The following is a 27,280-nucleotide window of genomic DNA, read 5'->3' as shown; positions in this document are numbered from 1 at the left end:
AATTTCAATCACTCAGTGCAGCTTGGTACTGCATTTTGATAATAAGAGAATAATTTAGCCAAATGTCCTAGTGTTTCTATGATCCAAGCTCTATGTGTTTTGGATACTCTGTGTGCTCTCTATTTTGGACATTCTGTGTGCTCACTCTATGAGCTCTGTGTTCCCTGTGTTTTGGACACACCCCCAGATCTTACTGTAGGTTGTTTTATGTGTTAGAATAATCCTCTGACTTTTCTTGAGGAACAACTGAGCAGGCTTAAGAAGAAAGACTTATGTCTGTAGGATGAACAATAGTGGGAGACCAGAGGATAATGTGGGAGAAAAGGAAGTTACAATGTGGAGGTTGCAAGGATACAATAGCTAGGAACAGAGTGATCTGTGATTTCCTTCCCTGCACCCTTTTTGTCTGTTAAGTCACTTTTAACATTTCCTTGGGTAAAAATATATCCCAACTTCTGGAAACCTTCAAGATATTTCATTCTTCCTTAGAAAGCTCACTGTGAGGAAAATTCTAACAACACCCTTCAAGTCTTAACTCTGTTGGGATTTCGTTGGATTCTCCAGCATTCTATATTCTCTGCTTTGTATAGGGACACTCTTGAAGAAAATTGTCTGATGTGACTTTTCCATCTAGAAAATAAGAACCAGAACGGAAAGAGTGACTTGACATGATAGATACTTATCCTGTGATCTGAAACAAGTTGCATACAGGTCTTGTTTTGTCACAAAATAACATCATTTAGATGCATTCTGAGTCTTCGAATCTCAGGCTTGTGATTTTAAACACAGTAACAAGGGCATTAGGAACATTAGAAAACACACAAAATTCATAATGTAAGTAATGCAAAATTGGTAGGAGGAGCATAGTATTATATTAGTAATGTTGTCTACTGCCATTTAAACATCTCATGTCTTCACTATGAAATGAATACATTTAAGGATCATAGGATTAAGGTTAAGAGAAGCACTCAGAGCTCAAAAGACTGAGACATCAACTTTGACAAATGCACTTGTGATATTTTTATCTGAGTGTGTTCTTGGTGCAAAGGGACAAGTGCTGATGTTCTCAGTAGAGCAAATAGTCCATGAAAAATTTGAGTTTAAATGCTTCAGTAATGTCTTTCTATCTTTATCCAAATGTAGGTTGAGTCAATTATATGGATGAAAAACAAGGATGAAGAGAAGAAATTTCCAGTAACATGGGCATTGATCAGTTTGTCTGTTCATATAGCCCATCTTTAAATAGTTTTTTCTTGCCCAAGCAGAATATGAATAAGAGGCTAGTCTGTAAAAGCTGGAATCAAGTAGTTTCTCTTTTTATGGCTTTCTAGATTCTGTCTGCATCACCATCACTGGGAAGTGTTGCTGAGCTTCAGGCAACAGTTCCAAGTTCAGCCAGTTTTATTCCGGAAACTGTGGTTGATCGGCTTACAGCACAAGGTAAGTCAAGCTTAAGCCTTGTACCTGATGCTAAGCACAGTGTATTCACCCACCCATATTTCAGTATTAGTCCATGCTGCACATTGTACAGTGCATGTCGCTGGAGCAGTTGATACTTCTAGTGGTTGCTTTAGGAGACAAACATTTAATTCTTTAATATGAATTTTGATAGATGCAAGTGAAAACGGTACTGCTTGAAATGTAGCTCAAGAGTTTGGTTCTCTTCCTGGCATCTAGTCATGCTTTCAACTCATCAGTCATGGTAGAGCTGTCATATACATACATAGGAGTGTGTATGCACACACATACACAAAGATGTGTGTATAATCTTCTTTATATGTAAAAGGATAAAAACTTATGTAATACAAAAAAATATATTTATAGTCATATATGTAGAGACACCTGTATACAAATAAAAATATTTTTCTTTTAAAGAAAGGACAGGAAGTTTGTGTCTTTCCAAATTTGCTAGTTATCTTTATTTAATGCTTGGTAGAGGGAGTATTTTATTTGGGAACTATTTCTTGTATCTGATTTCATGGGGGTTTTTTTTCCCCCTTTCATTCCTGAATATACAATTTAAATATAGAGAGGACTTGGATGTTTTATGAAAAATATAAATAATCTTGGTTTTGTAACTGCTGTAATTTGATCTTTTGGTTATTTTGTTTGTTGTTTTTTTTTTTTTTTAATTCAACATACACTAGGTCAAAGTGATACAACCATAACAGAATCTCCAAGTCAACATGATTCTCCTATGTCTGCTGCTCTGTCTAAACAGTGTGCTGTAGTCACACCTGCCCTTTTGTCAGCTGTTTGCAGCTTTCTGCACAATCTGCTGGTTGTGATGCCAAAAGATACTGGAATTGCCCTTCAACAAACGCATTTGCTAACAACTCTCAGCAGGTATGAGATCGATAACTGTTGAGCTACAAACAAGGTGTAGCAATAGACGTTTAAAAAATCTCTGAATGAGATCTACCCATGTTTCTTACTAAAACTGTTAAACATATTGATCACTTCTTGCTCCTGAAGTGTTGATTTTTTTTTTTAATAAAAAAATACAATCAAATGAAAAAATGAATCAGAATTACTTTGTTTTTCACAGACTAGGTAGTCATATTGGCGATTCCATCTGTGGTGTATGTTTTATGCAGCACTACTGTGTTCCTCTCATGATGTTTTAGGGTTTTTTTCAGGCATTTGTAATTGCAGATCATTTCAGTTCATTTTATGTTTTTCTTCTTTGAATTGTATGAAATATTTTGAAGATGGGCCAAGAATTTTCACACTAAAAGAGAGTAAATAAAACTTGCCAAATTTGGATGATGGATCCTAGTATTTTAGTTCCTTTTAAAAGGAGGAACCACTTCAAAGAAGTCTTCAGCTTGTATGCTGCATTTCCATTTCCATTGTAACAAATTCTTTTGTGTATAAAAAAATGTTTGGAAGTCCTGAAGTGTAGCATGAAAAATTAGTTCATTTTTTGGTAAAAGTTTTCAAGAACATTTGTAGTTGCTCTTCATAGTGCAATTAATGGAAGAAATAAAACACAGACGAACAAACATAAAATTCCAACAATCCTGATGTGAATACAGCTTATATTATTGCAGAGGTGTTTATTCTTCTAGAGGAAAGAAAATAAAAAATCAAATAGAAAAAATTGATTTTTGTCATTGCAGTAGCAGCTATTAGAATTTATATTAGTCTAGCTATCTTGAAACAACATACTGCTGCTATAGTTGCCTTTGCACTAGACTTCCTTAAAATAGTGGGCTTTAGCAGTAAGTGCATCTTACTTTGTTTCTACTTGGTTTATTTATATTATTCTCTTCTATGGAATGTTAAGTTAATAGAATGTTTAATTACTTAATTGTATTTCTAACCAATATATTTTGTTTTAGTCTTGTAAGTGCTAATCTGGTTGAAAGATGCATCTTGGAACTGAAAGCTCCATTGGGTCATCGATGTCATATAGAAAATGTAAAAGCTCAGGTTAGAGAAGCATTTGTTACTTCCTAATTTTTTGAAGTTATGAATTTAATTATATTAGTATAATTTATCTTCATTAACATAGTCCAGACACACTATTATGGGCTACATTCATGTGAATCTTTGTGCTTTTGACAAAGCTTAAGTGAAAATAAACCATTTTATTCAGCATAGAAGAATAAATTTCTGTGTTAGGACTAGAATTGGAATGACCAAACTGGAAATTAATTGTCTTTTAAAAGTAGAAGTTAAATTTAGCCATTGAAGAAATGATGTAATAGAATTTTTTTTATGTTACTGAAGTATAAGCCAGATATAGTTACTGACACTTTGGATATTTATTGTCTGTAACAAATCTGGCTGCTTTGCTTTGTCTCTGATCCTGCAGACAGTTACATAGTTCTCAGCTAATTTTGATGTATGCAAACCATATAGGGTTATTGCTGATAGAACTACCTTTTTATCAAGTTTAACTCTGTATATACAATGTGTAGAATATGCTGTTTCATGACACAGCCATTCCATAGCCTCTGCTGCTCTGCTTTCAGGTTTACTTAGAAGTAAATTGCTCTTCTAATTAAATCAATATGTTTCTGCAGAATACTTATGAGAATAAATAAATAAATATGTCAGCTTCTATTTTTAGGAAGATACATGTATTCTTCAGTATTAATGACCATTTTTGTGTTTTTCTTTGTGACTTTACAATGAGTATGCTGCTGTAAATGTAGCAAGAGTCATGACCTCCTCACAAGGAACTTTTGCTTTGGTACTAGAAAATTGATTGCACATGTGTGTTTCTGTACTAGGGATTCTGTTTCATCTTCTACAGTACAAATTAAGAGAAACATTTTAAATTCATGTTCTGTTATTTAAATTATATATATTTAAACATTATGAAACAGTTAGCATAATGTGAGTAAATTAAAATAATGTGGAAGTTGTAAATATATGGCTTTATTTCATATCTTTCTACAAATATTTAACAGGTCTTGTTATTACTTCAGTACTTGTCATCTGTGTCCAGGCTTCTGAAATCATGTTTATTGGTGGACTCTCAGCTTGTAATCCAGGATGAACTGCTGAAACCTCTGTTAGAGAATACCTTCAGGATTCTCACCATACATCCCAAAGCTGGCTTAGGTAATGAAGTACTTTGTTTCCTTTATAACCAGACAGAGGCAGGTCTTCATTTAGGTACCATCTTGAGGTAAATGGACAGAAGTGGTCAAGCTCAGCTTTCCAGGTTTGTGCACATTTCTAAATGGTTTGATTTTTTTCTGTGTTATCTTTGCAGATACCGAGTTAAAATCTGTACTTTATGAAACTTGGGTCGACTCTTTCAGCCTTCTAGCTACATTACTGTGGAAAAGTGGCCAGATATCTTTTCCATCTGTGACAGCAGCCCTTGCAAATCACTGTACAGCAATAATTGGTAATGACTATTTCTGCATGTTTTTTTTTTTCCTAGCAACTAATAAACAAATTGAAAAGAGAGTCATTGTTCTTTAGATGCTATTAAGTAATTAGTAATGAGATACCCACAATGAAAACCAATGTGTCCAGAGCTTGACTGACTTGCTTTGTTTTCTTCACATGTATGGATGAATGATTTTAGTTGTAAACCTTAACCAAATGTGGCATTTGTTAAATGATCCATTAGCACTATATTTTTTTCTCCTTCTTTCTTTTTAAATAACTTGCATCAAAGAAGAGCAAAGTTTTGAGGGGAGATGGGAGATACAGAAATCCAAGATTATTAAACATTTTTTTTGTATTTTAATTATTCTTACATTAGTTACTGGTGTAGTTAGGCAAGGTTCTGTGTTGTTCTGTGAAGTGTGAACACAGTCAAGACAAGCTTGTGCATGTTAAGAGATCTACTGAACCCAAATCCAATTGCAAATAAAGCAGCTAATGCATACTGTTGGTTTTATGATATAAGCTATTGATAAAATGTGGAGAGTTAAAAAAATTACTGGACAAATGAGTGGTTTGAGTGAAATGGAGATTGCTTTTTTGATAGTCAAATGAATGCAGAACAATTAATTCATTCAACCATTATAAAACTTCAATTTTTTCTTTCTTAGATTATTTTGAAGACTTATATGATGCATTGAATTTGTAGAATTCCTTTAACAGTGCACTGTGTAACTGCTTCTGGGTTCACATGCTTTCTTTGATAAGTCTTTCTGTGTTCTAAAGTATACTTGAGCTTTATTCATAATGAAATGTAAAAAATTTAATTTTTTTTGTTTAACCATTTAGATACCATTTCTGATTGTATTCATCTGTCTACCACATATCCTGCTTTATATGTGGCTAGTTTACAGTTCCTCTCTGTCCTTTTGAATGAGGAAGGAAGAAAACAGCTCCAGGATAAACAGAGTGTATGTCAAAATCCAACTATTAGCTTTCTTCTGGACCACACTGAAGAATGCCAGGCACCAGTAACTCAACTTACTGCTTTAATTATTCAGGTACTTAAAATTTACCAATGTGATTGCAGGATATATTTTTGCATTTTTGACTCTTTTACTTCCTTTATATTTAATCCTTCCCTTATTTACAGGTTGGTTGAAGTAAACAAATTATACATGTAATTTGTGTCTTATTTGTTTTCCCTCCAACTTAGTTCTTTTATCTGTTTAATTTATATGCAGTTTGTCACTGCAACAATCATAGTGATCTATAATTAGAAGTGTAGGTTTTTTTCTGAATGATGCACATTATATAAAATGTCACTTATTATTGCCATTTGATTGTTCTGAAGTCATTGTGTTACACCTATTTTTTAATAAGTATCTTAGTACTATTTTGCTATGTAAAACATCTTTTTTGACATTTATTAGTTGTATATTGGATGACCAAAAGAATACTCTTTTAGTATTCATCTCTTCTCTTCCTATGGATGCTGAGTTCTTGTAGAATAACCTTACTCCTACCAAGACTTGTCACAAACTTTGTGCTCCTTTCCTGCTCTGTTGCAGCGCTGTGGCTCTATTGTATCTATTGGGGCATGGTATTCTGTCCACTGAGAACCTGCTGTCTTTCAGGGAGGAAAAACTTCCCAATAGGGTCTTTCTTGGTCACTGTACAGGCTGCATAACCAGAATTCTCTATGTCTTTGGCAACTAATTTCAGATAATTCAGGGCACAGTGTTTTCCTGTGAGGACACGATTTTCAGGGACTCAAGCAAAACAAGGGCACTTTCTTCAAATCCCATAGTTTGCTAAATATCCTGTTGGGTTTTTGTATTAATACTTGCATATATGCCTGAAACAAAACTCCTTGGCTCTGGCATGAAAAGTATGGTTGCATGAGAGTATGTCTGATAAAGACATGTTGTAACATTCCTCTATATTCATACGAGTTTATATAAGATATCAATCTATGTGAGCAAAAAGAGGATGATTCTTATGCTGAGAGCAGAAAAAGTTGATACAATGAAGAATGAACTACAGCCCGGACAATTGAAGGACTTTAGACATAATTTGAGTATTGTAAGAGACATCAGCTTTTAACATCCTTTTTAACTGTTCAGAGATGTAGACAAACATTGTATTTTGTTCATAAAAGAGTTCAAAAGATAGCCTGTGCTCTTTAGGTCCTTACAGGGCTGCTATGATCTCCTTGAAAGGATAACAGGAAAGAAACAGCCAGTTTCTTAGATCAAAGTACATATATTTATTTATACCCCCTTAAAGTAGTCATTGAGAGGACAATGGAATGAGCCCATGGGATATAAAGTAGCCTATTGAAACAACAAACACCTAACAACACCTTGTGCTTGCTAAACAAAACCACCATTAAAAATTAAAAAAAAACAACCCAAAAGATTTCAGACTTTCTTCAGGAGGAGCACTCTTTAAGAGAAGCAGTCAAGCAAATAATTGGCTAACATAGAAAGGGATGAGAGGCTTTTCAAACAAACAATCATCTCCATTAATCATCCTAAACACATAAAATCTACAGAATACCTGATAGTGGCAAATGCTAATTTAGTACCTAATGTACAGGTGTGAATATTAGTAGACCAGGTCTCAAATTGGAATTCATTATCACATATAAGAAATTTAGTAAGTGGACATGCTGACTTTGAAAGGCTTTGGTTGTTTTGTGGATGTAAACATTAATCCTGGTATACATGTGCTTAAGATCAGAAAAAAAATTAAGAAGGAAAGCATAATCTATATATAAACTCTCAAATTCTGGCCCTAACATTTTTTTTCCTAGATATAAAGCTTACTATATAATAGAAAGACTGCAACTAACAGTAGGTGAAGACTAACATAGCCAGATCTTCTGTGGATTTATGGGACATCTTAAATTTATTATGCAACATAATTTTAAAAAATGAAATGTCTATTCTCATTTTAATACTTTTATTATAGTTTAAAACTATAGAATCTTTTGGCACAAGGCATTATAAATTCCTAGAGTTATTTTTTCCACTCAACTAGTAGTTAATCATTAATTAATTCTTAATTACTTGTGCCCCCTATGCTTGACATAAATTTTTTTTATTATGCAGTTCTTGATGGCAGAGTAAGAAAAAATGCATAGAAGAGCATGCTTCAAGAAAGAATGGAATTTTGTTAGTGTTCAAGATAAAATTTAGAAAATAGTGAGATGAAATTAAAACTTTTGAAAAAGATACAAATATAAGACAACTCACCTTAATTATTAGATCAGTTCTAGTCTGCCACATAATACTTACAGGAAAATACCTAAGAGGTTGATAGGCAAATATATTTTATATTACAAAAGTACTAATGAATATTAAGAACAAGTGAAAACATTTGGCAATTTAATAGGACAAAAAGCCTTTGAGTGAATAAGTCACAAAACCTACATCTTAGGCTATGCAGGATTGCTGGAGCTCAACAATTTTTTTCTTTCCTGGCTTGTGTCAGTTAGTTTAAGCTTTTAAGTAACTCAAACATCTAAATTTTTTAATTTCAGAAGAAACCATCACCTATCAGAACACAAAAACAGTTAATTTACTTCAAACATTCTTGTGTTGCAGTTAAATTTGAGATTTCACACCAGATGTAATAAAAACTATTATAGTTAAATGTCAATTTCTTTTTCTTTTTTTTGTTATAAACACAGAACCCAGTCCATGCTTCGGCGCTTTTATTTGGTGTTAGTTGTCCTTATCAATGAGGTGTTGGGATTTTTCTAGTTATTAATTTAATATTTTTTATCCTTTGACCTTCTCACCCCTAGTTACAGTGAACAATAAATTATGACCTCAGAGCATACGTTGATATTTTATTGCATGTGAAAATTTGAAAAAATTATTAGTCCATTAATACATGTTGTATATAGAATTAAAATCTATGAGCTCCTATGGATAGGTACTCATGAGATTTCTGCCTAAAGTATTAAGATTTTCTTAAGATGTTTTATTTTTGGCTAGCTTAAAAGTATGTTTTTCTCTTTACAATGATCCAGCAACTGTTCTTATTTTCCTATATTTTTTTGTTTGCAATGGATGGTGTTTTCTGTTATCTGGGATGTCAGAACTGGCACTTTAGGGAATATTGCTAGATGGACAAAATTCTCTGGTGGATAATATATGAAGTACAGACAGCTCCCTGTCTTTAAACTATCTTGTTATGTGACTCCAAATAAATATTCATTTGAAAACACAGAGATTATACTTAGGTTATTAGAAATCTGGTGGTGCTCAAAAAGACCTCACAAAACTAAGACAAGCTACCATTTTTCACTGGTTAGTAACAGTATCTAAAATAATTTTCAGTGATTTTTTTAAAGGAATTTCACTGTATTTAATCTCTTCATCATCATTGTGTAGAAGGAAAGTGAGACTACTCTAAAAGGCATATTAGTGAGTTGTCTGCAATACCAAGCCTATTCCTGAATATTAGAAAAATAATGGAATGCTAAGATTTGGAATCCAGGCCTTAGAAAAGTAGAATGTTAAGAAAAGAATAAGAAGAGTGGACTTAGGAGAAAAAGAAGAAAGATGTAATTAAAAAAAAATTAGTTACAAGAAAAACCTGAAACACTTCAATGCAGACTGACTAAAAACATGAATATATATAGAGAGAACTCTATATAGGAATGTAGGGATAAATCATCCAAATGAAAATATAGACTCTGATAATCAATTTATAGCTGTGAATGCTACTTTTAATATGGTCACTTTTTCATTTCAGTAATGAAATTGTATTTTTGTAGGTCTGTGAAAGAAAATCTTCAAAGGATGTGCTGAAAGAAGTTGCTACAAATGCACTGTTGTCTCTGTTAGCTGTCAGTAAAAATGCCCAGAGATGTGCTTTGGAAGGTGAGCATTTCACAATGTATGTTAAATTATATGTGAATCAAATGCTTGCAGGTGTTTTGCGTATTATCATTAAATTGGAATTTTTTTTTTTTTTTCAAAGCAGATGATTTCAGTAGCAGGGTTTTTTTTCAGATTTTCACTAAGAAATCTTATTGATAATTAAGGTTTTCAGCTGCAGATTAAATATTATTTTATAGCCAGTTTAAAACCCTGTGGTGAAGTCACAGATCTATATTGGAGTAAGAAGAGACCTTTTAGCTTTTTACTACTAATGGCATATTCATCCATTAGAAACTGGAGATTTTTCACTGGCAGAATCTTCCAATACTTGTGTAGGTGAAAGTATGCCCTGTGGTTTTTGTTCTGGCTGTACCTGGACAAGAAGAGACTTCTTTTTCTCAGCTTTGTTCTTCCCTGTTTCTTTGGTCCCATTTTACATTTTAAGTAGGACTTTGTTCCCTTCGCAGTAGTAAACCAGCTTCCAATCACAGGTTTCTTGTGCCTCTAGAACATGGGAGAATGGTGAATTTGCATTTCTCATGCATCATGTGTTTTACACCTTTTGATCTGATCACTTTGTCTTGGGTGCTTTCCTGTAACTTACCACTTGTTAGACTAAAACTAGAATAGTGCATCCAGTTTTGACAACAAATGTCGATAACTACAACAGGTGCCCCAGAGGGCCATCAGGGTTTTGTTCACTTGTCATTAGAGAAGAAGCTGATGGAGTTGACTTATGTTCTGCCTGGAGAAGAGGAGGTTTTGGGAGGACCTATGAGATTTTGAACAAGTTGGAGATGGGTTTTTTTACAGCAGTGGATGGTATAGGAGTATGGAAAGAATGGGCATAAATTGAAACATGAGAGTCAAACTGCCTGTAAATAAATATTTGCCCTTTGAAGGCAGTAAAGCACTGCTAGACATAGTGTGCTGTCTCTGTCTTTGGACATTTTCAAGACCCTGGAGGGTAAAGCTGCAGGCAAACCTTGCCTGCTTAGGTTTTGAGAAGGTTGGGTATATGACTTCTGGAGGCCATCTCTTCCAACTTGAATTATCCCATTATCATGGAATCTTAGAATGCATTGAAAAGGGCCTTTAAAGACCATCTAGGTCAACCTCCCTGCAATAATCAGGGACAGCTTCGACTTTTTCAGGTTACTCAGAGCCCCATCCAACCTGTTTCCAGGGGTAGGGCTTCCACCATCTCTCTGGATAATCTGTCCCAGTGTTTCACCATCCTCATTGTAAAAAATTTCTTCCTCATATCTAGTCTCAGTTTGTCCTCTTTTAGTTTAAAACCATTACCCCTTAAAACAGGCCCCACTGAAACAGTTGTCCCCATCTTTCTTAAGCTTTTCCTTTTAAGTGGAAGGCTGCAACCGGGTCTTCCTGGAGCATTCTCTTCAGGCTGAACAATCTCAGCTCTCCCAGCCTATCCTCATAGATGTATTAGATCCCTCTCAGGATTATTGTCATCTGCCTCTGGACTTGCTTCAACAGGCCTTTTCTCTGCTGGGAACCCAAGGGCTGGATGCAGTGTTCCAGGTGGGGTCTTACCAGAGCAGAGCAGAGGGACAGAATCTCTTCCCTTGCCCTGCTGGCCGCTCTGCTTTGGATGCAGTCCATGATGCACTTGGCCTTCTAGACTGTGAGCTCATATTGCCTGGCCATGTCCAACCTTTCACTCACTAGTGCCCTAATTACGTCTGGGCAGGGTTATTCTCAATCCTTTTATCCCCCAATCTGCATTGATAGTTGGGATTGTCCCAGCCAAGTGCAGCATCTTGCACCTGACCTTGTTGAACATCATGAGGTCCACCTGGACCTTGAGCTTGTCCAGGTCCCTCTGGGTGGCCTCAGAGACCTCAGGTTTGTCAATTGCGCTGCTCAGTTTAGTGTCACCTGCAAGTTTGCTTCAGGTGCACTCAATCTCACTATGTTATTGATGGAGACATTAAACAGTATCCTCATCGACTATTAATTGCACCTGTCAATTACATAACTCTCCAATTTGGAAGGATGTTGTAAAGGACCATGTCAAAATCCTTACAGAGGTCCACACAGATGATATCTGTAGCTCTTCTCCACTTACATAGTCACTCCATCATCTTACAGTGATGTAAAGACTAGATCTAAAGAAAAGAGCCCAACTCAACATTTTGCCCTTTAAGTCACCTGTACAGTTGCTTTCCTTTGTCTCGCCACAGATGCAGCAAATCTGCTGTTGTTAGGGAAAGGTTGGGTAAAATAAATGGATGCCCTAATCTCTTGAAGTTTTGCACTTCTAAGGAGCATTGTTGAAGATATCCTGAAGAGTTATGAGTTATCCTCTCCACCCAAATCATCTTCCCCTCTCAATCTTACCAGTCCTTCCTTTGGCCATTCCTCTGAGGGGACTTTGTTGCAAGAGAACTCAAATATATTCTTGCTTCTTGAGAGCATTCAACTAGATGCACTTCATCTCAGAAACCATTTGCTTCTTGATAACAAGAAGATAATTGATAACAAGATGATCATCTTGTTGTCATCTGATAACAAGAAGATAATTGCCAGAAAGATACTTTGGTTTTTAATAAAACATTTTTGATTGTGAATGTAAATATAAATGTTACTGGCTTTTTGTCTTCCAGCTGACCTGATAGACAGCTGGATAGAAAACATGAAGCACATTCACGCACAGCTGAATTTGGATTCCCTAAAACCTGGGAAAGCACAGAGGAAAAAGGTAGCTATAAAAAACAGAACATTTATAGGATAAGGCACTTCCCGGCTTTCTTTTGTTTGTTTGTTGTCTTGAGGCAGATAGTACTTGTATGTGTTATGAATGAGACAAAGTAAATGACAGCTTGTAGTGGGTCCAGATACTGGAGCTTCTATAAAATTCAATGATATTAGAACTTTTACCAACTTTATTATCTCACACACTCTTCCACCCAGAGGTCTCACTATGTCTTAACTACCTTTGCCAACATAGAGATGACTGCTACTTCAGGAATATCAGGCAGAAAATCACCTTGGTTCATACTTTACAGCTGCCCAGTCTTGGCTGTTCACTGGACAAAGCCCCTGGGCATGTCCTGGTAGTTTTTTTCCATGCATCTCTCTGGCTTTCAGGATCTTCTCCCATTGCCAAATTGTTCCTCCAGCCAGGATCTTCACATTCTTCTTTTAGGGCCCCTTTTTTTCTTTCAGGGACCATCTCTTTTCAGGAATCCTCCTTTTTTCCACTAACTTTTCTTTCCAAAATTCCAAGCTTCTGTTTGTCTAAGCTCAATAGTCTATGTGCAAAGTAGAATACATGATCAGCTTCTGAAGTACTGGCTTTGTCTCATGTCTTTTCATTAATTGGAGGATTCGGTACTTCCCACTTTTAGTCTAGCTTATCAGAATTAGCAACTAGTCCATCCTAGCTGAAAGCAGCAAATAGCAGGATGATTGAGAGTTGAGAATTCACTTTCAGACATCCCCTCAGGTACAAGTCTCATCCTTTTATAATCTGTCGTGTTTGTAATTTATGATATTTATCTTAAATAAGAATATGGTTTTCAAACTTAGTTGAACTTTCAGTCTTCACTTTATGACCCTATCTAATCCAGCTAATTTTTAAAATGCTGTTTCCACAATAATATTTTTTGTTTTTTTAAGTTATTTTTTTCAGTATCTTTCAACCAGTGCTAGCTTTTTGGTTTTGTCTATTCTTGTATCAGTCAATCTCCCTCCTATCCCAAAACTAGTTCCATTCTGCTTGTGCATGTAAATCACAGCTTTTTTATTCTCCTATTATCTGACTTTCAGGTTTTTGGTTTTTTTTCTCCTTCAAACTTGGTCTGGACATTTCAGTTTCTTGTCATCAGACTCTATTGTCCTGTTTTTTTAACTTCTTGTCAGTTTTGGGTTTTTTTAACCTCATACTTTTGATTGTCCCACTGCCTGCATTCCCAGTAGTTTCTCTCCATTCACAGTTTATTTATTTAGCCTTTTTTTTTTTCAACTTGCCTTCCAGTTCTTCCAGACTCTCATGTCACCCAAGTCTTCTTTGCCACATTTAGATATAAATTATGTCTTGCCATCATACAACAGTTTTATAAGATTTTTGTTGCAATCTGCTTGTTTTCTGCCACTATCATATAAGAGAATTAATAAAATACAGGCCGTAACCTCTGCTGTCAAATTTGATATCTTGTCCACTCCCACATAAATCAGAAATTGCAGAAATCACCTTCCTGTAGGGTATTTCTCCATTGCTTCAGCTAAATAGTATTTTTATCTGAGCTTTTGATTTGTGAGAGTATGGAAATGTGTTTTATGGCAATGAACTCTTAAAAAAAATTGAGTTTGACCCTGAGATTTGAAGGCTATCATATTTTTTCTTGAGATTTTCTAAACACATTCATTTTACCTTTCCAAGTGTTTGAGGCTGAAAGGTGTTCTGCCCTAGATATGTCCTGTAAAGTTGAAGTCAGCTGGTTCTTTGTAGTTTTTGGATTGAGGAGAAATTTAAACCTTGAATAAAATTGGAGGAAAGGAGCCTCTGAGAAAGTTCAGAAACAGTTTATGTTTAATTGAAAATTCTTTGAAAGATTTGCAAAATACTTTGTGGCAGATTTCTTGCTGAGCTGGGAGTGTATGTTGCCTGCATCATGTGTAAGTGTACGTTCATCAGATGTGGTACATAATGACAGTTTCATGTGGAGGACACTGAGACATTGCTCTAATCGTAGATTTAGCTGATCATTCACAAAACTGCACCTTCACCCATTCGGGGCACAGCTCTCAGAGGAAGGTAATGACCAGCTCCTTTTCTTTTTTCCTTTCTCTGACTCTTAATTATTGGGAAAAACATGTTTTATCTACCTTCAGTCTCAGGTCAGCTGAGGTGTTTCACTTGATATTCCTTTTCTTTCACAATAATTAGTGTGGTGCTAATGAAGAGCATGAAAAGTGTTTAGAAGTAGTCAAGCTTTCAAAAAATCATGTCAGAATATCATCATAGTAAAAAGCAAGATATCCTAAAATAAAGAAATATAAACAGTGCTATCAATGCAATCTATAACTTTTTCAACCTCCTAGAAGTTTGTTCATTAAATACGAGTTGTAGTTTATGGCATTTTAATGCTATTTTACTTATTAACTAAATTAATACATACAGAATTCCTTGAAAGAATTCTTGTCTTGTCTTAAGAGTCTTGTTTTAGTGTTAGCATTTTATTTGACTAGAAGTGAGACAAGCCAGTTATCAAATGTATTTGTAATAATGACTTGTATGTTTCTTCCTGATCTACTACACCTGGCTTTCATTAACCTTTTTGCAGTAGGCTGTACTGCAGAGTACTTCATCTCTAAATGTCATCAAATACATGATTTATGATGTATAAGCTCATTATGATTTATAAGCATGCATTGTTTCTTCACCTTGTCTGAGATTAAGTATGAATCCTGTTTTACATTTTTGTTCCTTTATACTTGATAAGATGGGAATAGTATCCTGTGGTGAACAAGCTTGTTGGAATTTGGTAATCTTTCAGAAGTGGTATAGTGTGTCACCCTTATAGGTGACACTATTAGGTCAGCCATCACTGCCCTCTAGTGTCACAGCTCTGTCAAGAAGATAGATTCTTTGTTCACTAGTAACTTGAATCTCAGGGTAGCACCTCACTGTCCAAAGGCCTGTATTTATTTCTGTAATATTTTTATGATCTTGGAAGTTAATTATAGCTTCTATATTTCTAGTTAACGATAGGAAATTAAGATCCTGGGAATGTAAGGATGGATTGGCCTGACCTGCTGTAGACATCACAGAATATTCTGAGTTGGAAGGGATTCCCAAGAATCATCAGATCCAGTGAACAGTACATAGAGAGGTCAAAGCTGCAACCTTGACATTATTAGCGCCATGCTCCAGCTGAGGTCCTCTGAGAGTCTGAAAGACAGAGCTAATTTAACCTTGTTTTTATCCAAAGAAAAGTAAATGCTTCTAGGGAATTATTAATTTGACTTGTTTTAGATGTGTGCTTTAGGATGGAACAAATACTCAGAAAGTTCCTGCCCGTTCTTTATTAGTTGTAAGAGAAATGGAGCTCAACATTACAGATTTCTGCATTTGGTCATATTGGTGCCCCTAGAAATAGTATCAGTGGGTTATAAAGAGAGATAAGGATAATAAGTTACTGGTTATAAAAGTCTTTAGTAAATGTGCTTGAAGCTAGCTAATATGAATTCTATGTGAAATCAGAAGCAAACTGCTGAGCAGATGTTACCCAAATGTTGATACCTTAGATTTGCACTTTTTCTTTTGAAATCTCTTTCATACTTATACAAAATTCATTCTGGTCTTACATTGATCATCTTGAATTATTTTTCCCTGGATAGGAGGATAACCTCATCAAGGAGTTAAGGTGTTCTATGCAGTTCCTTAGAAACTGCCTCTTTCAAAATGAAGAATGCAAAGTAAGTATTCTTATACTGAAGTAATATGAGCACTTTTAGTTACTGAATGAAGAAAATTTTTTTTCTACTTTGAAGTTATTTTCAAGCTGGCTAAATTTAAGTTTGGTATTAATGGCAAGAAATACTTCATATTTCATTATTATTCCAAATTCCAAAGACTATTTCACACATCTATTAGGAACTTAGTGTTCTTATGGAAACATCATCTCCCAGTGGTTTCAGATGGGTATTGTCTTTTATATCCACTTCTGCTTTTTGTAAGTCAATAATTCTAATTTTCAAAGCATACAATATGAAAAATGGATGTGGAGAAAAGTTTGGGGCCACCAGAAAGGCTCATAGAGATACATTTCAGATCTTAGAGAGTTGTTTCCTCTTCTTCTTCTTTTGCCTTTCTGAAAGACAAGAAAACACCAAAATCACCCCAACAAAACAAGCAAAACGAACAAAACCCAAAATCTAAATAATAATATGCTATTTATTTTTCTTTGAGTTAAATTGTACTAATCCTCCAAAACACAATTTTGTTTTCATAACTGTTTTTTATAAAATATTTTTTCTTGGTCAAAATCTTGAATGACTTTTCATTTTATTCTTGTTTTTTCTCTCTTCTTTTCAATTTCTGCTCAACTTTCATTCTGCCTACTTGTTTTTTCATGGGGAAAATACTACATTTCTTGTTTTCATTTTTTTGTGTGTTTGTTCTTTCTCATCACTGCTCTTCTTTCTTATTGCTGATATCATTCACAGATTTATTTCCACTTTCACAGTTTAATTGTTCTTGGCATTGTGTTACTTGTGCTTGCTTTTTATACAACTTGGGCTACTGTTAGCAAATGCAGTAGTAGAACTGCAAGATTTCCTGACTTCCCAGGAGTACCCCTTTTCCAGGGCATGTATTAACATCCTTTTTGTATGCAGAACACTTAGGGCTGAATAAGGCAACTGATTATTCCTGAAGTCCCCATAACTTGGTTGTGCCATAATCTCAGCTAAGATTATTGTGGAAAGTTTTTCTTCTTTTGATCAGGATCTGCAGAAAGAATTGCTTGGAGGATTGAAGGAGGTTGCTGTTGATAACTGGAGAGCTCTATCATTTGCTCTGTATACAATTGCACTCTTATATTCCCATGTTTTTTGAGTTCCAGTGGTTACTTTAGAAGGAATTGAATAAAACTTTAGAGAGCTCTTCAACAAGAACAGTTGGAATGAATAAATCTTTACTTTGTTTGCATGTCTTTCAGTAATTAAGATATGTGCTGGTTTTGACTGGTATAGGGTTAAATTTATTGGTGATTGAAACGATGGTGTCAGTTCTCTGTACAATCTTTCAAGCCATAAGATAAAACATAAGATAAAAATATGGTTTTCTCATTCTATATTTCATTTTCAAATGAATGATTGCATTTGAAATTCTTCCTCATGTTGTTGTAGATGGCAGCACTCAAAGCTCATCTTGTTCCTGTTCTGCATTCTCTGTGGCCCTGGTTGTTAGCAGATGACTCCTCAATGCAAATAGCTCTGCATTTGCTTTGTGTCTACACTGCAAACTATCCTGCAGGTATGAAAGTCACTCTGTGGTGGAATACCAAAATATTTTACCAGAATAATTAAGACAGAAAAGCATAATAAAGGGGAAAAAATGTTTATTTTTACTGTAAGAGGAAAGTGTAAAAGCATTGGTCCATCAAAATCCAATAAGAGTTTGATTTTAATACATTCCAGACTTTTGTTCAGATCTGGTTCAAGCTGTTGGATTTAGCAATAGTGCAATTGTACTAAAGGATTAAATAGTATTTAATTCAAACCATTATATTTGAAGGTTTTGCTGAATGTCCTGCCAAGCTGAGTAGTACATTATAGAATTACTATTCTAGGAATTCTTTAATAGAGAACAGTGTATCAGAACTTTGTATGGGTTGTAGTCAGTCCTTATTGATGACATTCTGGTTTTGAAATAGTCCAATTAAATTTTGTATTAAATTTCTTCAATTTATTTATGCCTTGGATTCAGTAGGTTGCATTTGTATATTTTTCATAAGGAGTCTCCTTTTCATTTGAGCAAACCTTTTATTTCCCTTGATAATTATCCCCACTGCTAGAAGCCTGAACTTTCTTCTAGCATGGATTTTTCTCTTTTCATATTCTGGTTATTTAGATTTAGCAAATCATAGATAATGATTTGCAAGTAGCTTGAAGAAGCACAAAAGTGTCTGTTCCTTTCTCCCTGTCAAGAACTGTTAAAATATGACTCTTTTTTTAAGTTAATGTCTCCAGACCTTAAATAAACCTGCAATGGCTTTATTTAATAAAGGTTTGTGGTTTTTTTTAATATGGACTTAAGAAAGTTATATATTAGTCAGCTACAGAGTCTAAAATAAAAATGTTGTGTCCTGTCCACGTGCAAGAAATCAAGCTGAAGTGACTCTAGGCTGCATTTTTATTTTCCTTGCTGATAAGAGCAAGTGCTCTGATCAATCAAGTTTTTTCTTTCTGTTCGAAATAGCTGGCTTATGAGGTGTCCCAAATTTACCTACTCTGAACTGGTTAACTACTGCTCGTCAGTGTAGTTGGAGAAATGCATGGAAATATTTGTCACAGTTAAATATTGTCTCATTTTTGTTTACTTTTGCCATGTAAGAAATTGCCTGTTGCTGATGGTCAATGCCACTAAAAAAAAAGACATATATCTATATTTGTGCAGAAGGCATTTATCTATTTTAGGTCGGTAGCATAGCTGTTCCCCACTGCTGTATTAATTCGAACTTGCAACTCTGTAGCATAGGATTGTGCATTCTTCTGTTGTACAATGTAATGACAACTGCAGACAGCACTTACATTTCTTGGAAAAATATTCTAAGAAAATTATTTTAATCCTTTCAAATTATATGGAGACTTCTTTTTCTGATCCGGTTTCAGAGGATCTCTTCAGATTCAACTTCCAAATAATTGTATAATTAGATATATGTTCTGGTTTTTAAGGAGACATTCTGGGATGGAGCAATGGCTTCTGTTTAACAGCAGAATCACCTCTTACGTTCTACAGCAATAGAACAGTAAAGTGCCACATTCAGGCACAATTCTATTCAAAGTATGTCTGATTGACTTCATTGGGGTTCAAAGAAATTATACCTAACAAATCCTTTGTAAAGTTCCATCTCAATGTTTAAGCAGTTCCACTGTTCTTTCTGTAGATTTTTCTTTTATATACATATCTGCATTTCTAATATGATAAATGTCTTGTTGCTTAAAGGTTGTGCTTCACTTTGTTGGGCCAGTGGTGGACAATCATCACTTCCATCTGCACGAAGTGCAGCTGGCAATTCATTAATGCATTACATCTTGAAATTGGCTTCCCATGTGTCAAATGATAGCAGCCCAGTTCAGCAGGTGGTCTTTTGTCTAATATCCAATCTTGCTCTGTCTCATGACTGTAGAGGCATTATTCAGAAGGTAAGTAAATGGTAACCTGTATTTTAGCAATGGATGCAATTTCCTTTTTAATAAACCCTCATATTTTAATATGGAGTGTCATATGATCATATAGATGTGCTTCTTTGGGAATCAAATCCATTGTGTCTTCTCATTTGTGTTACTGTTCCCTAAGAGCAGAGTGTAATTCAGTTATAGTCATAGTCTGGACAATTTTTGCTAGAGTTTTTTGTTACCTCTGTGTTTCAATGGGTTGTAACATTTTTAATACCCAGTATATTGATAGCAATCACTAGTGGATCATGCAAGTGAGTATGCTGTAGAGCAAACTGCATGTGAATGAACAAGAAGTTAAATATTGTGAAATTCATTAGGTATGCTGTGGGAAATGTAACCTTTGTAGAAGTTTTAGGAAAAAAACAATGATTGGATGTTGGATAAAATCTATTCTTATTACACAAATATATGTAATGACTTTTCCTTTTTATATTTTGTATATAGAATGATCCTTACTCTATTTTATGGAAAGTGCTCTGAAAAATCTGTTTCCCCTAAAATTTGATCATTAAAATAAATTCAAACATTGAGAAAAGAAGATAGACCATGTAGAAAGTCAACTGTAGTAGTGATATGATAAGATGAGCTAACACAGTGGAAATTATAAAAAGTGTGTTTGTTTCTAGCATTTTTTATAATAATTTATTTATTGCAAAAATTTCTTTTGATCTCCATAAACAATGTTCTGTTCTTGGACCTAATTACCTGTTAGAAATGCAGGGAGAAATAGATCTTTTTATGATGCTAATTATGTAAAGCGTGGTCATACCATTGCAAAGTGGCTAATACTCAAACTTTTCGATAGAAACAAAAAGTTTGAGATCTCTTCTGTAGTTGCTGTTGTATTCTGTGAATTGCTTTTTCTTTTAGACTCTTCAGAGTTTCAGTCTAGAGTGATAGTATTTCCTTCTCTCTCTTGGGCTCTGCTTTCATAAGTGTAAGCCATGCTGAATAACCAATTCCCTCTGTGAAAATTAAATTACCAATATTATATTCACATGAAGAAAACCACAATGAGTTTCTATACTGGGTTACTTGCTTTTAACCAGATGCTCATATATATTGTCAAGATTCGGTGAAGCTGGGATTATTTAGTAAAGGACTTTTTCATTAGAGGAATTTATGTTAGAATGCCTTCCTCTTGCAACAGGGGAATTGATTTTGGTCTTCTCAGAATCTTCTTAAAGTGGAGGCAAAACCTGAGATAGTGTATGTCATATGAATGCACAGTTCTTTTTCTTCAAAGCTTGCAAAAATAGAGGACGTTCCTCTGGCTGTCAGTGAAGGGAGGAGTGGTGCTGTAGGTTCTTACAAGTCACTTCCAACTCGAGACATTCTATGACACCTTTAACATTTGTTAATAGCATGCAATAATAAGTAAGGAATCAAGAATACATTATCTAAGTAATGCATTGGTTCACTTCAAATGTTGCTAGCTTATTTTTGGTTAGAAACAACGAGTGCAGAGCAAAAAGCTTATGTAGTGATGGGAATTAGCCTTTAAAGAAATATATTGTGTTGGATCAACTTTTATGTATCTACACTGCATAAATTATTATAGAAGAAAATGTATGTTACCATATTAACTTTTTAACTATGCAGCAGATTCTTTTTAATACGTAATTATTTTAAAAAATCCCTGACTAATATTGGGTTGCCTTTAATGTTCAAATTTAACAATACTACTAGTGTTCAGTCAAGTATATAGATTGAAAGGTCAAACAGCAGCAAACAAGTAATGGAATACTATAAATTCTAAAACCTTTTTTTTTTTCCCTTTTAACAGAGTAACTTCCTGCAGAACTTTTTATCTCTTTCATTGCCAAAAGGAAGTAATAAAATTTCTGGTAATGTGTCTACTCTCTGGCTTAAGCTGCTACTGAACATATCTTTTGGAGAAGATGGACAGCAGATGGTTATGAAGATAAATGGCTTTTTAGACCAGATCATTGAAATGTGTAAATACAAGCACAAGAGCAGCCAACATCTAGCACTTCTTATTCTACATAACATATGTTTTAGTCCAGCTAATAAACCAAAGATACTAGGTAATGGTAAGTATCTGAAGGGTATGCAAACTGTTGTTCTTTGATAATATGATGGCTTCCAGAAGACTGTATTTTCATGACAGTTTGGGCCACTGACCAAAACTCAATGCTGTAATTTAGAAGAGCATATTTATAAAAATTAATTTTTAGAAGTAATTACAGAATACATATTTGGCAAAGAGACAATTACAGTAATACATAATAAAAGGAAAACCAAATAAATAGTTCTCAAAAGAAAATCAAGATTCATTGTTAGGCAGATCATTTGGATATAATAACAGATTTTGAATGAAAGGAGTTTTGCAATTTTCTCAAACAGCTAGTTTTTCAGGGAGGGTTGAAGGATTCTTTGTATCAGTCAATTTGAAATAATTGAAGTTCTTATCTTTCAGTTGGACAAAACTTTCTTAGCTTGTGCAAATCAAGAATGTTGAGAGAAACTATTTTATGTCTTGTCATGTACAGAAAATGTCATGGCATATATGTTTAATGTAACAATATGTTTAGAACTTTTTTATTGGTTATTTGTAGAAGGCATGTTTCTTTCCCTGATTTAATTGCAGAGAGAATGCTCCTATCTTTGTTTCAAATTCTCAGGAGGTTTTCCATAGTGTCCATGCTTTTTCTTTTTCCTAAGATGTAGATTTACTGCCTTAATTAAATATACATTATTTAGTTACATGGTCTATGAATTTTTGTTGTGAAGAAGCAAAGTGGAGGAGTTTGGCTTCCGAGCAATGCAAGAAAATTAAGGCACCTACAGTGGGGTGGCAAATATTTCTCACTGGTTGCAAATCATCTGCATAATAAGTATGAAGGGAAATAGAAACATCTTAATATCTATCCTGATGTGGCTCTAATTGTGGCTACTGGGAGTTATAAAACAGTTTCACAGCTTACTTAGTCCCTAAGCATAGCTGATAGCTATACATAATGTTCATGTTTTATTACTGGTGGCTTAACTTTTTAGCATTACTTGGTTTTGTTTTGCTGTATTATTTTTAACACTTCTTTCAATGTACTGTGCTGATTTTATGAGCATATTGAAATTTAATCGATAATAAAGTTTCTGTAATTCCTCTGCCATACCAGTACTTGTCATAAAAATAAGTATACTCCAAGCATCAATCTACTGAGGCATGTAAATATATTTACATTGCTCTTGATTATATTTTCTAGATGCATTTGGTTTCATGTTTTTTTATTTGTCTCATTAGATCAAGCCATTGCAGTACTGTCTTCCTGTTTGGAAAGTAACAGTCCTGCTGTTCAGAGAATAGGAGCAGCTTCACTTTGGGCTTTGCTTCACAACTATCAGAAGGTTAGTATTGCAGAAAACTGTGAAAAAACTGTAATGTTATACTTTTATGCTGTAAACAATACAGTAATCTCTAAGTAAATAATAATAAAGTTTACAATAGTCATTCTGTTTTATTTTAATCCTGTAGCTGCTGAGGCTGGGAGATTAAACAACACAGTATAGAAGCAGTATGTCCTTTGTAATTTGTGACTTCTTATACAAATGCAGTTTATATGGTGATACAATTATATTAAATCTAAAAATTCCTACATCTCATGCTCTGATGAATTATTGCAGTTTTTTTAAACTCTCTTAAGGTGTGGTCATGTGGGCAAGAAAGCTCATTGTGTTTTGTGTGTTTGTGTGTGCTACAGGCAAAAGTAACTTTGAAGAATCCATCTATAAGGAGAAGAATAGATGAAGCTTATTCTTTAGTGAAGAAAAGTAGGTCTTACTTCTACCTAATGTCAATTCTTAATTTTTCCATCATTAAAGCGTTTCAATTTATATCATCATAGTAAGTTTTTGTTGTGCTACAAGTTTTTGAAAGGATACTTCTGTCCCTAAAATCACAATTAGCAATGTGGTTTATGGTTAGGCATCTTATAAACAGAGATGGAGAAAAATGCCTTAGGTGAAGACCTTAGGTAATTACCAATGTTAGTTTTGAACCTTGGTTAGGTCTGGTTAGTTTAGAACCATAGGTCTGATCAATAAAAAAACTTTTCACAGGACAGTTCTGTGAATCTTTAAATCTTAAATTTAGCGATAAGAAAAATTGTTCTTTTAGTAATGACTTCGCCTAACCGTGCTCAGCCTCAGAGTGTTGAGCCACACAGGGAACGGATCAGAACAGAGCATTGTTACCACCTTAAAGTATTCTGGCATGGGTTAGTGACATTCTGAAAGCTTCAGATCTTGCTTAAGTCACTGAACATAACTCTTCTTTGAATGGCTGCAATACAATAGATTCAGCTGAAGAACATTCAGTATGGAAGGTGTTCAAACACTGATCTGGAGCTTCAGTAGCTGATAATGGGTTTAGTGGTTGTTAGTCACATCAAGTTAGTCTAATCTTGAAAGGACATGATAATGTCTTTTTAAGCTAATGAGCTTTCCCACTAATTTAAATTGTTCTATACATGTACTCAAATAGGTGTATTGATTAAAGGGCTTATAATACAAGGTTTCCATAGTATTTGCATAACAGATCTACCACAAACTTTCTCTCTACTTTGACCATTGTTTGTATCCTAATAAGGGGGAGATGTATTTTTCATAGAATATGTCATCATTTTTTCCAGTGCTGTCACCCAAATTCATTAATTTTGTGAGTATGCTGTTGTTTCAAACTCAGCCTTTACTAAGTCAATCCTTATACATAACAATACAACATTTCATATCCTGATAATATATTAATAAGTTTGTATTGTTCCTTATAGCAGAACTATCACTGATCAGAGACTTTTCAAAATACAATGTTGAATCAAGGTAGAAATATGTACCATTTACAGACTAGCACCTCATAACATTAATCCCCGTTTATTTATGTACTGCTATAGAACATAAGTCACAGACTGAACTATTGATTCCTAATTCAATAATCATTTACATACCAAAATAAGGAATATAACAGATTTTATGCAACTGGCATTGTTACAGTTTACAGTTGTGTTATATGTCATCAGTATTGTCACTAAAATATTCCTGCATTAAGGGTCTCAACTAGTCTGTGTTTGTAAAGCTTTAATCACTTAACAGTGATAATTGAGCTAAAATGGTGGATTGCTATTCTCAGTACATGTGGGGAAATATTTCAACATAGTTATTGTTACTTTACATTTCCTGCTTTGTTGTACCCAAGGGTAAAACCAAAATAGACTTTGCAACATAAAGTAAAAGTATTTTATCTGCTACTCATTAATACAGAGGTTAAGGTCACAAACCAGCATGAATTCTTGCAAGGCATTTAATGCAATCTTTGGAAAAGTAATTTTGTATTTAGAATCAACTAGAAATTCAAATTTTGGGTTTTTTCCCTTTCAGGTTCTCCCCAGCCAGAAGAAAATGAACTACATGCCTACCATGTAAAATGCTTAGAGAATATAGTGCAGCTTCTTGATTGTTAATGGTCATCAGCTGACTTTTCATGGTGAAATTAAATAACTTGTTCAATGAGAGCCTGAAATTTGAAGAAAGCACTTCTGATGCACAGATTTGTGGCAGCAGCAGATCTGCTGTGGAAGAAATTTATGAAGCCTTTGAGGAAGGAGTTCATCACTTTGAACCAAAGAAATTGCACTGTTTCTGGTTCAAACTGTTTGTACTGTAATCCCAATGGGAAATTATAATTATACTACTATGTAAAGTATGTACACAGAAGAATGAATGTACAGGGGAAAATATTTGAAAAATTAGTAATTTTCTTAAATTATGCATTGAAATTGTTCCTGTAAAGTATTAGAATTTCTATTTTGGATTGTTCTTAATAAATGGGTTTTTAACTGAGATCAGCATTTGCTGTGAGTGAAGTGGAATTTTTAAGATTGCAAGTGTGCACGGTGTATGCTCAGATTCAAAAACTGAAAATGTTGGTGATTGTGGTGTGTTACACAGTTACAGAACAACAAGGTGTGTTGTGGTTTTGAAGATTTCAGTTCAAATTGCTGCATGTTTTTTAAGATGCTAACAATTTTAAAAGAGCTCTCAATTGCTGATATTAGAGGTGACAGTTACATTAACGTAGTTATTCAGGATATGGGGTGTGTGCATCCATTTTAGTTACATTACAACAATGCAGAAAATATTTGAGTCAAAATTTGTTAGTTTCTGAAGACTTTGCATCTTTTGCTTGCTTGTGGCAAATTCCCCCCTCTCCCCCCCACTATTATCCGGGTCTGTGTTGCCTTTGAAGTGCTACTATATAACTATTCTAAGTTTTTCAGTATTCTATGCTGAAAGAGTTTGAGAAAAAAAAAAAAAAACCTTGCTGTCTGAGCACAAATGTTTTTCTGGCCATGCTTCTGGAGTATCTGACAGGGTGTTTTAATTTACCTCAACACATAAAGCTTTTATTTTATGTCAGAGTCAGAAGTGAGCTAATTCAAAGCAAAACCCAAATAACATGTCTTATAGCAAGACCATGTCTACCTGCAATTAGTCTTCTTAACCAGGTGATGAAAGTATTTTCTGCTGACAGAAGGGATTTTGGTTTATTTGTTTAGCAGTGCTTGTAATTTATGTGTGACTTGATATAATTCAGCTGACCATAAGTGTGATGCTTATGGCTAGGTTGTCATTACTAGAAATGTAATTATTGGCTGATCTCCCATCCCTCCACCAAACAAAGAACAAGGATGGACCACGAAAACTTGATTCTTTTCCACTTACTGTACTGTATAATTACTGTGTTTTGCAAAACACTTGTTAAATGCTGTCATGCTCATCCCATGGTATTTATTGCAGAACACTCAGCTGCAGGGGAGGAGACAGCTCTGCAAGTCAGCATTTGCTGACTGGGCTTGCAAGTGTGAGGTCTCTTCCCCTCAGACTACCAAGTGCTAATTCTCTTCAGAGACTTATATTTCATCATACTCACCCCAATGATCTTTCTCACAAATAAGTCACTAAGTCAGAATGCAGATTGTTTGCAATTTTTTCTGTTCCAAAAGGACAAAAAATGAGAGCAGTCAATGCCAAATGAATTCTAATGGAGGTAACCACTCCTGCAAGGATGGGAAGAGCTCATTCAAAGCATAGAAATTCTCATGGATCTCATGAGGAGAATGAGGGCTGCAGTTTCATGACTTCCATGAAGTGCAAGTACAATATAATAAGGCCATAGAAGATCTGGATGCTTGTTTTCCATTAAGCATTTTTATTTTACTAAGCTGTGATTGTTCTTGAAGAAACTATTTATATTGAAAAATCTAGGTAAATTGCTAATACATTTGTTGTTATAGTAAGCCTTAGTGCTGTGCTTATCCCAAAATGAGTTATTTTCTCAGTATTCTGCAACAATTTACAGTTGTGGGAAGCAATTGTAGCAATGTCATAAGTAAATACTTATGTTTGGTGTTGCAATTCTGGAAAATCAAACAATTTTTAAACTCTAAGGGCTAAAATCTATATTCATATCGTGTATAAGCTTTCCTCCTTCAGGATTAAGGAAAGGGCTTTATGTCTTTATTTAAAGGACAGCACTTCCTTCCATCACATTTTCTGTTGAAAACTGGGAACATAGAGTG

General features: G+C 34.5%; 1 protein-coding gene across 1 annotated transcript in view; it reads left to right on the top strand.

Annotated features, from left to right (window-relative positions):
• The window catches only part of RTTN (rotatin), a 78,765-nt gene extending 53,224 nt beyond the window's left edge, over nucleotides 1-25,541 (top strand). Inside the window, exons 35-49 of the mRNA XM_031503992.2 lie at nucleotides 1,332-1,440; nucleotides 2,148-2,346; nucleotides 3,345-3,435; nucleotides 4,422-4,575; nucleotides 4,730-4,867; nucleotides 5,701-5,912; nucleotides 9,644-9,749; nucleotides 12,380-12,474; nucleotides 16,119-16,196; nucleotides 17,631-17,757; nucleotides 19,450-19,649; nucleotides 21,472-21,739; nucleotides 22,951-23,054; nucleotides 23,408-23,477; nucleotides 25,080-25,541. Coding sequence (XP_031359852.2) covers nucleotides 1,332-1,440; nucleotides 2,148-2,346; nucleotides 3,345-3,435; nucleotides 4,422-4,575; nucleotides 4,730-4,867; nucleotides 5,701-5,912; nucleotides 9,644-9,749; nucleotides 12,380-12,474; nucleotides 16,119-16,196; nucleotides 17,631-17,757; nucleotides 19,450-19,649; nucleotides 21,472-21,739; nucleotides 22,951-23,054; nucleotides 23,408-23,477; nucleotides 25,080-25,162 — 2,034 coding nt within the window. The 3' untranslated portion in view covers nucleotides 25,163-25,541. The remainder of the gene's footprint in view (nucleotides 1-1,331; nucleotides 1,441-2,147; nucleotides 2,347-3,344; nucleotides 3,436-4,421; nucleotides 4,576-4,729; nucleotides 4,868-5,700; nucleotides 5,913-9,643; nucleotides 9,750-12,379; nucleotides 12,475-16,118; nucleotides 16,197-17,630; nucleotides 17,758-19,449; nucleotides 19,650-21,471; nucleotides 21,740-22,950; nucleotides 23,055-23,407; nucleotides 23,478-25,079) is intronic.
• Nucleotides 25,542-27,280: the final 1,739 nt, after the last annotated feature.

The sequence above is a fragment of the Lonchura striata genome, chromosome 1, assembly GCF_046129695.1.
Source record: "Lonchura striata isolate bLonStr1 chromosome 1, bLonStr1.mat, whole genome shotgun sequence".
NCBI classification, from domain to species: Eukaryota; Metazoa; Chordata; class Aves; order Passeriformes; family Estrildidae; genus Lonchura; species Lonchura striata.
The sequence above is the reverse complement of the archived record's forward strand: the minus strand, read 5'-3'. Positions and strand labels throughout refer to the sequence as shown.